At 37.8% G+C, this 15,001-nt stretch overlaps 1 protein-coding gene across 1 annotated transcript in view; it reads left to right on the top strand.

Annotated features, from left to right (window-relative positions):
* lrrc9 (leucine rich repeat containing 9) overlaps positions 1–15,001 on the top strand; it is a 37,717-nt gene that overhangs the window by 15,325 nt on the left and 7,391 nt on the right. The window contains exons 14-26 of the mRNA XM_056470872.1: positions 33–157; positions 1,659–1,862; positions 3,746–3,865; positions 4,833–5,024; positions 5,667–5,792; positions 7,027–7,167; positions 9,863–10,040; positions 10,136–10,356; positions 10,482–10,604; positions 12,021–12,151; positions 12,257–12,365; positions 14,078–14,214; positions 14,748–14,881. Coding sequence (XP_056326847.1) covers positions 33–157; positions 1,659–1,862; positions 3,746–3,865; positions 4,833–5,024; positions 5,667–5,792; positions 7,027–7,167; positions 9,863–10,040; positions 10,136–10,356; positions 10,482–10,604; positions 12,021–12,151; positions 12,257–12,365; positions 14,078–14,214; positions 14,748–14,881 — 1,941 coding nt within the window. The remainder of the gene's footprint in view (positions 1–32; positions 158–1,658; positions 1,863–3,745; positions 3,866–4,832; positions 5,025–5,666; positions 5,793–7,026; positions 7,168–9,862; positions 10,041–10,135; positions 10,357–10,481; positions 10,605–12,020; positions 12,152–12,256; positions 12,366–14,077; positions 14,215–14,747; positions 14,882–15,001) is intronic.

Here is a 15,001-nt window from a genome sequence, read left to right as displayed (position 1 = left end):
TATATGTGTGTGTGTGTGTTTGTGTTCATCAGACATGCTGTGTTCCTCCAGCCTGCCGAACAGCTGTGACTGTAAACAGCAGCAGAGACTGTGGTATATGTTTGACCACGAAATGGTGCTTCCAGAATACCTTGTGGACTTTGAATATGTAACCCAGGTATATATGTGTGTGTGTGTGTGTGTGTGTGTATACAGATGAAGTCATAATTAATAGCCCCCCTGTATATTTTTGCCCAATTTTGTTTTAACGGAGAGACTACCTTTTCAACACATTTTTAATAGTTTTTATATTAACATAATAATTTCTAACTAGAAAAGTCAAATTTGTAGACAAACTTTATGGTGGCTTGAGAAAGCCTAGTCTGAAAGTCTAAAGTAGTTTCAAAGTTTAAATAACTGAAGCAGTTTTTAAGAAGTCTGAAACAGCTGGTATAAAAAGATAACTGCATACAGGTTAGTAGGTTTCTTGTCGGGATTGGCATGTTTCTTGGTAGATGGTTGCTGGGGTGTTTTGAGTCATTGCTAAGGTGTTGCTAGGCAGTTGCTATGGTGCTCTGAGTGGTTGCTAAGTCATTGCTAGGGTGTTCTAGGTGGTTGCTAAGGTGTTGCTAGGTGGTTGCTATGGTATTCTGAGTGGTTGCTAGGTTGACCACTGAGCAGTTGCTAAGGCATTGCTAGGCAGTTCTAAGTGGTTGCTAAGTCATTGCTAGGGGGTTCTAGGTGGTTGCTAAGGTGTTGCTAGGCAGTTGCTAGGGTGTTGTTAAGGTGGTGCTAAGGTGCTTTAGATGGTCACTAAGGTGTTGCAAGGGTGCTCCAGGTGGTTGCTACGGTGTTGCAAGGTAGTTGCTAGGGTGTTCTGAGTGGTTGCTAAGGTGCTGCTAGGGTACTCTAGGTGGTCGCTTAGGCGTTGCTAGGCGGTTGCTAAGGTGTTCTGAGTGGTTGCCAAGGCATTGCTAGGCGGTTGCTAAGGTGTTCTGAGTGGTTGCTAGGTGGTTGCAAAGTTGTTGCTAGGGTTTTCTGAGTGGTTGCTAAGCGATTGCTAAGACATTGCTAGGTGGTTGCTAAGATGTTGCTGAGTGGTTACTTGGCTGTTGCTATGGTGTTCTAGGTCATTGTTAAGGCGTTGCTAGGTGGTTGCTAGCATGTTCTGAGCGATTGCTAGGTGGTTGCTAAGATATTGCTAGGTGGCTGCTAAGGTGTTCTGAGTGGTTACTAAGGCGTTGCTAGGCAGTTGCTTGGGTGCTCTAAGTGGTTGCTAGGTGGTTACTAAGATGTTGCTAGGTGGATGCTAAGGTGTTCTGAGAGATTGCTAAGGTGTTGCTAGGCGGATGCTAAGGTGTTCTGAGCGATTACTAAGGTGTTAGGGGGCTAATAATATTGACCTTATAATGGTTTAAAATAAATTAAAAACTGCTTTTATTCTAGCCGAAATAAAACAAATAAGACTTTCTCCAGAAGAAAAGATATTATCAGACATACTGTGAAAATTTCTTTGCTCCATTAAATATCACTTGAGAAATATTTGAGAATAAAAGAATAAATCTTTCACAGGAGGGCTGATGATTTTGTCTTTAACTGCATGTGTTATTATATTTACACATGTACATCCACACTTGAATGTATTATTCAGTAATCAAATTATGTTTATCTCTCTCTAGGACACAGTCCAGCCCTCTCCAGATTCCCCATCCAGTTCTCATATGTCTCCTGCTGATGCCCCATCTGTGTCCCATACTGCGTTGGATCTGGATGAGGAGGCATTAAACTTGGAGCCCATCCTGAAGTCCCACCCCAAGATGCTCAGCCTAGATGAGAAAGCCATACTGACAGCGGCCAGAGCGAACATCCTCAGTCAGATCACAGTGAGACTTACAATGCCTCAAACACACACAAACACATGCATTTGTAGTATGCAGGTCAGTCAGGCGCTGTTTGTAGGGATGTCCAGATCTGATCACATGATCTGAAATCGAGCCCAATCACGCGGTTTCAGACTTGATCGGAATCGGACGTTATCTCCTAATCAGGAGTCGAATATATATGAATATTTATATATTCTCATTATTTTTAAGCTTATCTATTGTTATACTGTGGCACAGAGTTAGACCTTTTTCTTGACTTTCTTGACACACAGAAACAGCAGCGTGTACGGCATGACATCACTTTGTTGCAGAGACGCTATTGGTTAAATACCGGCAAAGTAAAACTCAGAAGCAGCTTGAAGCGGAAAGCGCAAGTATATCTGTGGTCTGGAGGTATTATAAAGTTAATGATGACAACATTGCCATTGCCAACATTGTGAGAAATGTAAACTTTCCATTGCAAGAGGAAGCAAGGAAAAGTCTATATTTAACACAACAAATCTGATAAGAGACCTCAAAAACAAATGTTGAACCTAATTTCTGACAAACTACTTGTCCTGTTATAAGATGTACCCCATGTTTTGTTCACCACAGACATATGGAGTTTGTCCGTAGCTCTTATGTCTCTACTAAGCCTTACCGCACAATGGATTGACTCCATCCTGGATCTGTTTCTTCGCTCTTCTTTATTCTTTTTTATGTATTAGAGAAGTATCGTATCAGGTTTCGGTATCAGTATATACTCAAAATCAAATGACTCGGACTTAGACTTAAGGGTTAAAAAACATGATTGGGACATCCCTAGCTGTTTCTACATTGTAACAACCTGAAGTGGTTGTTCGATGACAAATGATCACACAAGACCATTTCTTGTGACCATTTATGTTGGGATTTTGTCGATCGTAGTGATATTTTTTTTAAGTGAAGTTTCACAAACTAATTTCGAGAAGAGCACGTGATATGATTGACTGCAGCTGGCCACTCATCTACATTCACTAGTTAGCCAATCAGATTAATCCCAACTCACTAAAAGTAGCCTAGCTAGAACTACTTCGTTTTCTGAAAAAAACCCCCATCCACCCCTTCTCCTCCTTTTTTCCTTTACCACGGGGAGCTCTCGAGAACCACCTGATCTCGTACTCCCCTCATATGCTCTATGGACCAGGCGGGAGCCCTGGGCTCACCTATCTCCAAGCTCAGGGTTCTCTCCTGGGACAGAATGCCAAACCTGCTAAAAGTTGTTAAAAAATATGTAAGTGTGAACTCTTGAAACATGTTTCAGGAGGAGCAAGCGCAGATGTTCTGACAATTCTAATTCATTGTTGCCAATCATTGTAGTATCCAAGCAGCTTAAGACCAAACCACACAAATAACCAAGCATGTCCTCGGACAGCACACCAAATATGTATATTCCATTCATTCGTGAATTTGGTCACTATATACATCATTTTCACACAAATCAGTGCGATGCATGAGTAGACCTACATTTGAATGAATAAACCCATGTTATACTTACAAGTGACCAGGAAAACAAGTGAATGGATGTCGATGGCTTTTACAATTTGGGTTTGGTCAAGAAGTATTAATATCATATTTCCGTCTTTTACAAACAAATCTCATAACACTTTTGTAGATGTTTATGCACATTCAGCCACAGAAGTGTTTACGCTACTAAAGCAATCCAATCAAATGTGTTTTTGACTAAAGTGTTTGAAAGTGGACAAACTCAACAGATTTTAGACCCCGGTTTGCTCCTGTATTTAATGTTGTGTACTTGTGATTGGATTGACGAATATGCAATTAGACCAGACCTAAATGCCGGGTCTTTTTTTGTTTTGCTAGAGTAACATAGTCATTTTATTGGCTTATTTTTTGTGGTACAGGTGCTGAATCTACATGGAAACAGCCTAAATAAACTGCCTGAGATTTCCCGACTCACAGCTCTGAAGAATCTGACCCTCAGCTTCAACGAGTTAACTCATCTGGATGATATTTCACACATGGTGACGAGATCGTCCTATTAACAATCTTCTTCTAAATAGGATGTATGATATCATCACTAATCTATACAGGCAGCGAGAATTACATTTTAGTGTTGTAAAACTAATTCTTGGTCTTTATTTGCTTGGGAATGGCCCATGAAGGCCTCTTTATTTGAGGTAACCTATAATGAAAATATACTTTAATTATATAATCATTTTAAGGGATACTTCACCCAAAAATAAAAACCCTGTCATCATTTATTCACCCTTGACTTGTTCCAAAAAAAAATAAAAATAAATAAAATGTTGTTGTAATGTGAAGTGGCGCTGACAACAGGGGTGCGGATCCAAACGCAGTGTTTATTAGAGGATGGTCAGGCAAGCAACAGTCAACACAGGAGCAAACAGATGTATACGGACAATTCCAGAGTCGTGGTCATATAACAGGCAGATGGTCAAAAGGCAGCATCAGCTGTGGGAGTGTAATCAATGGAGACTTGGAGCAGGTGTGTGTGTGTGTGTGTATGTGCATTGCATGACTGGATCTTGTAGTCCATATACCAGCAGATTTGTAGTTCTCCAGCGATCTGCATGGGCTAGATTGCTGGTGACTGTGACAGTTTTAAATGGGTAACCATAGACATTCATCGTAAATTCCAATTCGTTCAATTCCAATTTGAATTCCATACAAATAGTATGAAAGGCAATGGTTTTCTACAGTATATATTGTTTTATATTCAACAAAACAACAACAAAACAAAAAAACTCAAACTAGTTTGGAACAAGTCAAAGGTAAATATATGAGAAATGAGAAAAGGGTGAGATTTTCATTTTTAGGTGAACTATCCCTTTAAATGAACTCCTGTCCTCCTTTTTTTTAAGGTTGTAATAAAGTCAAAGACAAAATTCACCTGACAAAATCACTGATTTATAAATATATTTATTTACCTCTTACTGACAATCTTCCATATTTCTCTCAATGTTTCAGCCCAATCTGGAGTCTCTGGATGTTAGTTTTAACCATATTTCCTCTCTGGAGGGTCTGCGTGGACTTGGTCGACTGATAGAACTAGACCTTTGCTGGAATCAGTTGACCCGAGTCAGGGATGACATGAATATTTTGCGTAAACACACACCAGCCTTGCTCCGACTGGACACACGGCACAATCCTTGGCACAGGGTACACGATTATCCCTTTACACCAAATCATTGTATTAGAATGCTTTCAAAAGAATCATGTGAGACTGAAGATTGGATTACATCTTCCATCACATCAATATACAGTTGAAATCTGAATTATTAGCCCTCCTGAATTATTAGCCCCCCTGTATAATTAAATATTTCTGTTTAATGGAGAGAAGATTTTTTCAACACATTTCTAAATATAATAGTTTTAATAACTCATTTCTAATAACTGATTTATTTTATCTTTGCCATGATGACAGTCCATAATATTTTACTAGATATGTTTCAAGATACTAGTATTCAGCTTAAAGTGACATTTAAAGGCTTAACTAGGTTAATTAGGCAAGTTAGGGTAATTAGGCAAGTCATTGTTTGTTCTGTAGACTATCGAAAAAATGCTTAAGGGAGCTAATAATATTGACCTTAGAATGGTTTAAAAAACGGCTTTTAAAACGGCCGAAATAAAACAAATAAGACTTTCTCCAGAAGAAAAAATATTATAGGAAATACTGTGAAAAATTCCTTGCTATGGTAAACAAAAATTAACAAAAAATAAACCACAATATTTCTGTTCGTACTGTATTTTTTATCATTTTGTTTAAAGACATAAACGTAAGTGTTTTTCTGTGTGTTTCAGAATGAGAGTGTGCGTATGGTGGTTCTCAGTCGGCTGAAGACTCTCACTCATTTAGATGATGTTTTAGTGATGGAGGAGGAAGCAGCTGCTGCGGTTCAAGTAGCCGCTCGGTCTCGAATTAATCAGGTACGACTCTTCTGGCCATTGTAGCCAGGAATGGGACGTTAAAATGTATTTTAAAATAAAATACCAAATACATCAATTTTAAGTGTATCAAAATAAACTACAAAATACAGCAGCCACAAATGTATCAAAATAAAATAACTGTATTTTTGTATTTTAAAAATAAAATAAAAAAGGCAGCATGAAATTTCTTTGCAAACCTTCTATCAATAGACCTACTGGATCAATCCCTTCACCATTAAACTGACTTAGTAAAGTAAGCAGTGTTTGATAACACATGTTTCTATGCCACTTCTTCACCTGTTGGGGGTTGTAGCATAACTTGTGTTTCTCTTTGAGATTAGTATAAATTTTTGGCAAATTTCAGGCAGAAAGTCCTGTCTTGAAGATGATATTCTGCGGTTTGAATCATTTAATGCAGATAATGAGTCAAAACATAGTACTATATGTTGATTAAGTTTCCACTCACTGCATGACCAGTAAGATTCCCATCATTAAAAGGGTGACAGGCCTATATGAAGAGTTAATTTTAATTTTTTGTTCACAGAATTGGCAATTAAACTCTTCTATACTGAATATAAAAACATAATTTCTGAAAACTTCTAAAAACTACACAACATAAACATATGATATCTAAAAATTACAAAAAAATCTGTTTTTGCAAGTACACTCATATATATCTCGCTGCTGCTGTGTAACAGGCGTCTGGAGTTTTTGGCCAGTCTGTATAGACTGGAGTATTATTAAATATTTGTGTTTCATATATTAGAACATTTTGACATCTTTAGGCATACATGTTTCATCTTCATACAGTGCACCAGCAGATCAACTACTGATATTTGAAACCAACGAATTGTAGGTATCATCAGTGTCGGACTAATTTAAATGTTTGTCTGATTTTTTTCAGCAATCAGCAATCCATGCATTATTCGTACAGTATACTCTTTCTCCCAGTATTTGTTAATTTCTTCTTTAACTGGAAGAGTCTCAGTTTAGTTCTTGCAAAGTATTTACAGTATTTTGAAACTACAAAAATACAAGACACTAAAGTATTTTGATACTAAATATTAAGCCATTTTCATCAACCCTATCAAATACAAATTACTATTTTGTATTTGAAATACGTACTTGAAATACATGTATCATAAATACTGCCCATCTCTGATTATAGCTAATGTTCACGTGCGTATCCTATCCACATTTGTCCTGATACCCGCGTGTGTTTGTGTGTGTGCAGGCATCTCTGATGAGCCACTCTCGCACTGACAGCGAACGTCCCCGCAGTCTGAGTCTGCTCTCCTCCGCTCACCTGCTCACACAGATCAGCTCGTCCCCATGGAAACACTCGCAGGAGCTTGAGTCAGGCTGGACCAGCAAAGTATGACACATAAAATCACAATCTCCCACACATATGCACATTTGAAAAGGTTAAGTCAACCAGAAATAAGAGCTCTGCCATCACTTACTCACCCTCATGTCTGTCCAAACCAGGGTGGGTCAAGGAATGCCTGTAGGCTGCTCATGAATTGGGCCGGCAGAACCATTTTTACATAATGACAGTTCAACTTAGGGGATGTGGAAAGCATGAGTGTTCATTATCATTATTTCATTTACAGCGGGGAAAACAAGTACTTAACATGTTTGTTCCCAGGAATAATATTTCTAAAGGAGCTGTTGACATGGAGTTGAACCAGATTTTGGTAAAACCCCAAACAATACACACATAAAAGTTAAACAAAACAAAAAAATCTGAAAAATTAGTTGTACTAATAACAATGAAATGACACAAGGAGAAAGTACTGAACTACTGAAACGTATTTAGTACTTTATATAAAAAGCTTTTTTTGGTGATGGCAGCTTAAAGACGCCTCTCATATAGAGAATGAAGCCACATGAATTGCTCAGGAGTGAGTTTTCAACAGATATCAACAGAATGTAAAACACTTAATGGTTCTTTTGGGTCTTGTCTGTAAAATCTGATCTTTATTCTGTATTTTCTATTGGATTCAATTCAGGTGATTGGCTGGGCCATTCTACAGCTTGATTTATTTTCTCTGAAAGCATTTGAGAGTATCCTTGGCTGTGTTTTGGATCATTGTCTTGCTGAAATGCCAACTCTTGTTTCATCTTCATCATCCTGCTAATGTAGATGTTGGACTGAAGCAGCGAATGTTCATTTACGAGGAAGGGCAGAGGGTTGCTGAATAATTTCTGAGAGATTTCAGCTGCTCTCTGGGCTTTCACTGCCTTTCTACACCTCCCTTTCTTCATGTGTTCAATACCTTTTAAATACTCATTTTATTTTATTATGCATAACTTAATTTGTAAACTAATTACATTTGTTTTCTTTGCATACATGAATTTCTTTGGTTGTTACCAACGTCCGGGAAAAATTTCAAGTCAGCAGCGCCTTTAGAAATTAGAAAAATGGTGACGTGTTCAATTCTTGTTTCTCCTGATGTATGCAAGTTCATTAATAAAGGGTGAAACATAGAAAGCAGCACACTGAAAGGGGTTTTGGGATGAAGAGTTTGTTCATACTGTCCAAATACCACAGCTCTTTGTTGCAGTTATAAATATTATAAACACAATTATATGGCATAAACAGCTATGGAAAAAACTAAAAGAAACCACTCGACAATTCTCAATTTTCCCCAGATTTAAGATTTATAGTTATGTGTTTGAGTAAAATGTAAATGTAGTTTTATTCTCTAAACTGGTAATGAAATTTCTTCAAACTTAAAATAAACATATTGTAATTTACAGTTTTTTTGTTGCATAAAATAACTAAAATTCAGACATGCTTTATTTGTTTTAGACAACACATTACCAATAATTTCAGAAATGTGTGGGAGGGACGGCATGGTGACTTAGTGGTTAGCACTGTTGCCTCACAGCAAGAAGGTCAAAGTAGATATCACTGCAGCATGGAGACCTCCAAGTGGGAGGGATTACTTTGCAGGTAGGATGGATGACCTCCAAGTGGGAGGGACTTATGCCACTAGTAGGCTGGGCTTAGGTGGTGTAGGTGGAGTAGACATTTATAAAACACATCAGGTTACTGTGAGATTGGGTTTAGGTTTAAATTGGTTTAGGCGTTCATAAGGCACAATATTGGACTTTATGTCATGTACAGGACATTAAATAAATAAAAACTCCAGGTTTGTACAGCCCACTTGAAGCTCTAGGCCCACCCACTTGGAGCTCAAGTCCCACCCATTTAGAGCTGGCTCCGACCTCCGTTTATTGGTTCAAGCCACGGCTGGGTCAGTTGGCGTTTCATGTGTAGTTTCCATGTTCACCCTGTGTTTGCGTGGGTTTCCTACAGGTACTCCGGTTTCCCCCACAGTCCAAAGGCATGCGCTATAGGTGAATTGAATAAGCTAAATTGGTAGTAATGTATGTTTGTCAATGCAAGAGTTTATGGGTGTTTCCCAATGCAGGGTTGCGGCTGGAAAGGCATCCGCTGTGTAAAACATATGCTGGATAAGTTGGCGGTTCATTCCGCTGTGGCGACCCCTGATAAATAAAGGGATTAAGCTGAAAAGAAAATTAACTAATATTTCGGGGAATTTTATATTTAGCCAAATGAAAGTGTTTGTTATTTTGTCTAACTGGAATTTTCTGAAACAAAATGTGACAATATTTTAATAAAAGCTAGAAGAAATATTTGTAGACATTTATAGAATTAAATAAATAGAGCCATTTTACTTAAACCCATACCTAATAAATCCTGTTAAACCAGATTTGTCAAGTGTTTTCTTCTTTGATGAACTGATTACAGATCTACTATATTTTTAATGCACATTATCAGGGGACTCCACCAAACCTGTTTGATTGTTTGACAAAGAAGATTTATTAGAGATGTACATGTTCTTTGTTAAACTGAGAAATCACAAATTTTTATTGTCCTTTCTGACATTTTTTGGAGCTCAACAACACCATTTCCTATTTATTTATATTATTATTTTTTAAATGCTTATATGTGAAAGTAATATGGATAAAAGGTTGAATAAATTAAGACCATTTTTTAAGTTGAACTGTCCCTTTAACTGATATACTTGTGGTGTCAGATCACAGCACTGAATCTTGATAGTCAGCGGTTGACCCGGATCAGTAATCTAGACCGACTGGTCAATCTACGCTGGGCTTCTTTTGACCATAACGAATTAACCAGAATTGAAGGTCTGGACCACTGCCACCTGCTTGAGGAACTTTCTCTTAACTACAACAGTGTCAGCAGACTGGAAGGTACTGCTTTCCCTTTTCCATTTACAGGTGTCTTTTATTGTTAAGTTTGTAATATGTTTGTTTTAAAATGCACTTGTTTGTTTGGTGTGTTGCAGGCTTGTGTGCGATGCCTCGTCTGACGCGTCTGAGCATTAACAACAATCACCTGCAATGTTTAGATGGTGACGTTTTAGACCAGCTACCAAACCTTCACTTCCTCTCTGTCGAAAACAATATTATCTCCTCTTTGCATGGACTTCAGAGGTCACGCTCCTTATTTGAGCTGTACGTCGGCAACAATGACATCAGCACGACAAGAGACATATACCATTTAAAGGTCAGGAGATTTGAAATGGTTCTGCACAACTTATAAAGCGTTCGTTCAAAATTCATGATGCTAAGAATCTAAAGTTCTGTAGGAAATAAAAGTGTAGTCATGATGTAATGTGTTTTTTCTCTCAGGCACTGTCTAGTTTAGTTATTCTAGATCTATATGGGAATCCCCTAGTAAAAAAACTGGAGAACTACAGGATCTACATGGTTTTCCATCTGCCATCTCTCAAAGCACTGGACGGAGCTGCTGTGGTGAATAGATCTGATGTTTTTGTATATTTAATGTTTGTTTTCATATGTATGTAGCGTCCTAAAGGAAAAGTTTGCCAAAAATGAGCATTCTGTCATCAGATATTCATCTTTCTGTTAAACACAAAATGAGACATTTTGCAGAATGTCTGAGCTGCTCTGTTTTTATTTTATAATGTGAAATTGAAAAAGGAGATGAGGCTCATGGCATTTTCATCTTTTGAGTGAACAGCTTCTTTCTTTTCCTTCTGGGATTTATATACTACAATAAAAATAATAATAAGTCTCAAATAAGTTTTGTAATATTATTACACATTAATTTGCTATTAAGTGTCACAAAATCCTTCAGAAATAAATTTATTAACATGTTATTTTTTGTGGCGACACAGTGCCTCAGTGGATAACACTGTCGCTACACAGCAAAAAGGTCGCTGGTTTGAGTACCGGCTGGATCAGTTGGCATTTCTGTGTGGCGTTTGCATGTTCTCCCAGTGTTGGAGTGGGTTTCCTCCGGGTGTTTTCCTACAGTCCAAAGACATGCGGTATAGGTGAATTGAATAAACTAAATTGGCTGTAGTGTACAGTATGTGTGTGACTACTGAGTTGCAGCTGGAAGGGCATCTGCTGTGTAAAACATATGCTGGACAACTTGGCAATTCCTTCCACTGTGGCGACCCCTGAAGAATAAAGTGACTAAGCCGAAGGAAAATGAAAAAAAAGATTTTTGTTTTTATTAAGGGGTAGTTTACTCAAAACTGAAAATTATGTCATCATTTACCCCTCATTTAAAGGGTCATCATTTACTCCCCCTTCACTTGTCACAAACTTGTTTGAGTTTCTTTATTTTTTTGATGAATGCAAAAGAAGATATTTTGAACAATGTTAAAAACCTGTAACCATTGACTTCCATAGTATTTGTTGTTTTTTTACTATAGATGTCAATGGTTACCGGTTTCCAACATTTTTCCAAATATCTTTAAAAAAATAACTCATAAAAGTTTGGGACTATTTGAGGGTGAGTAAATAGTGAATACATTTTCATTTTGGGGTTAACTATCTCTATGACTAACTACATTATTAAGACCACATTCCTTGGATGTCAAAGATGAATTTTCAGCAGTCTTTATTCTTCAGTGTAATGTGATCCTTAAGAAATAATTTTATTGTTATGTTTTTTGTTATTATTAAAATTATTATTAATATTATTATTATTCCACTACTATGAAATGATGAATGAAAATTTTGTAACATTTAATGATGGTTCCATGAGGTGCTGCTCACTTGCCAATGCTTTTAGCCTCAAGCTTCTTTTGTTTTGGTTGAAATGTCTTTACAGTCAATTTAATGTGCCTTATATCATGAAAAGTAGTCTACATTTCACAAGTGCAAACACATCTGTGCCTTTATATGTATGTGTAGGAAATGAGTGAATCAGAAACTGCTAAAGATGTATTTGGAGGACGACTCAATGCAGATATGGTGGCTGAGAAACTGGGCCATACCAACTACAGAGACCTGTCAGAACTCAACCTGCACTCCAGCTCCATCAGGTTTACTTCATCTCTCATCAAAATAGCACCATCAGTATTTTTACAAGCACAGCAAAACTGAGACATGAAAATTCAGTCTCTGCATCTTTTAATTTCTTGTTTTAGGATGGTGGATCTAACTCCTGCTGATTTGTTTGGTAATTTACGCAGTATTAATCTAGAACACAATAACCTCACCTCATTCAGCGGTCTCATCTTCCTTCCCAACATTAAGGTATGTACAGTATGTGACTAATTTACTGTCTACTGACACATTAAAGGGATAGTTCACTAATCATTTACTCATCATTTAAAGTTTACTCACCCTTAACTTATTACCAAAAATTTTTTGTGTTCAAGAAATTAGTAGACATTGTGCGTCACCATTTCACCACCAACAAGTCAAGCCTGTAGTGCCACACTCTGAATGAATATCGTCTCTTTTATTGGGGCTATTTTGTATTTCTGAAATACTCAGACCAGACTGTCTGACACCAACAACCATATCGTGTTCATAGTTTCTTAAATCACCTTTTATGTCACACTTTTAATACTTGCATTGAACTTGAGCAGATCATTTTGACCATCTCTACATGCCTAAATTCAATTCAATTCATCTTTATTTCTATAGCGCTTTTACAATTTAGATTGTGTCAAAGCAGCTTCACATAGAAGATTAAAGTGAATTGAAAGTGAAGTTTAAGTTCAGTTCAGTTCAGTTAAATGTGGTTTATTATTCACTGCTGGAAGTCCAAACACTGAAGAGCAAATCCATCGGTGCGCAGCTGTACAAGTCCAGACTTATGCAAGCCAGTGGCGACAGTGGCGAGGAAAAAACTTCACCGGTTGGCGAAAGTGAAGGATAAGAAACCTAGAGAGAAAACCAGGCTCAGTTGGGCACGACCATTTCTCCATTGGCCAAAGGTCTTGTGCAGAGCTGCAGTCAAGGCGCCGGAGGCTGGAGAATGCTGGACTTCAGCGAAGACTCATCTGTCCCTGGAGTCTCACAGGAATCAGGCGCTTGTTCTCCACTCCTCATGGCCACCACAGCAGCTGCTCAGGATACGGCCTGGTCCTTAGGATCATCTCTTCACAGGTCTTGGATCGCATCAGTGGCACTGCATAATCTCTAGGGGGCCTCGGGATGAGTATTCCCAGGTGGAAATAGAGAATAAAGAAAAGAATTAGTGCTGTTCATAGTGTATATAAGCAAGATGCGTGGAGCACATGTGTGCATCATACCATTATGTGATGCATTGAGTGTATGCTTTACTAAAGAGATAGGTCTTTAATCTAGTTTTGAACTGCGAGAGTGTGTCTGAGCCTCGGACGTTATCAGGAAGGCTGTTCCAGAGTTTAGGAGCCATAAATGAGAAGGCTCGACCTCCTTTATTTGACTTTGCTATTCTATGTACTACCAGAAGCCCTGAGTTTTGAGATCATAAAGAGCGGGTTTTATTGTAGCGAGACAGGAGGTTGCTCAGATAAACAGGAGCTAGATTATTTAAAGCTTTATAGGTAAGAAGCAATATTTTAAATTCAATATGAAACTTAACAGGCAGCCAGTGTAAGGAGGATAAAATTGGGGTGATGTGATCATATTTTCTAGACCTGGCAAGAACTCTGGCAGCTGCATTTTCTACTAGCTGAAGTTTATTAATAGAGGATGCTGGGCAGCCAGCAAACAGAGCATTACAGTAATCCAGCCTAGAAGTCATAAAAGCATGGACTAGCTTTTCTGCATCTGAGATGGATAGCATACTTCGTAACTTAGCAATATTTCTCAGATGAAAGAAAGCAGTTTTTATGACATTTTGATATTGTTAAATGCAATGAGCAGCTTCCATGTGATTGGCTGATACTTGTGTTAATGACCAGATGAAGAGGTGTACATAATAACGTGGCTGGCGAATGCATATTTATGTATGTTTTATGTCGTTTCTGCAGGTGTTGTCTTTAAACTATAACCACGTCGAGTCAATTCTCCCACGTCAAAAAGTTCAGAGTCATATGAGCAACAAGCAGATTCTCTATCATAAAGTTAGTTCCAGCGGATACGGGCAGCAGAACAGCAGACCCAGCAGGTACACACATACACACATGTACGCACGCACGCACACTCCTGAATAAATGAATTGTGAGGACTTTGCATAGGTGTAATGTATTTTATACTGTAAAAACCTACCCCAAATCGAACACTCAAATTAATTACAAAGACACAAGCCATGTCATCAAAAAACACCCACCTCAACATTGTAAAACCTAAGTCATACCTATGTCATATCACAAATCTTTGTTGTCATAAACCACTTAAGCCAGTACACACACATACACAAACTTCATTCCATCATCATAATCCATTTGGATAATGTACTGTAGTTTCTTGTCTAACCACTAGGGAGCATCACAATTACATATAACAGAGAAATATTCTGACATCAGTGAATGTCTGTATAAACTCACAGTTTCTTATGCTGCTATGTTTTAAAAGTGACGGACACATTTATTTACAGACTGCTTGTAAAGTATACAATATTAATGCACTGTGTACATGGCTTTTCTTTTTTATATTTACATATTTGCCTTGTCTGACTTGCTTCATTGTTATTGTTTGTAGGGAGGGATTAACTGATAATCTGGAGCCCCTGATGTCCAGTTTGGAGGTTTTACATTTAGGTCATAATGGCATATCTAATCTGATCAATCTACAGATTAGCCGACTGACAAATCTCAGGGCTCTGTTTCTACAAGGTATGCACAGCTTTTCCCAGTGTCTTTAAAACTATGAGCAATAAAATATTCATATCGTAGGGTCAAATAATTATTCAGTTGGCTATGATAATATATTATATTGGGGTTAAAGATTTTTCT

This window comes from Danio aesculapii, chromosome 13 (assembly GCF_903798145.1).
Source record: "Danio aesculapii chromosome 13, fDanAes4.1, whole genome shotgun sequence".
In the NCBI taxonomy this organism is placed as follows: Eukaryota; Metazoa; Chordata; class Actinopteri; order Cypriniformes; family Danionidae; genus Danio; species Danio aesculapii.
The sequence above is the reverse complement of the archived record's forward strand: the minus strand, read 5'-3'. Positions and strand labels throughout refer to the sequence as shown.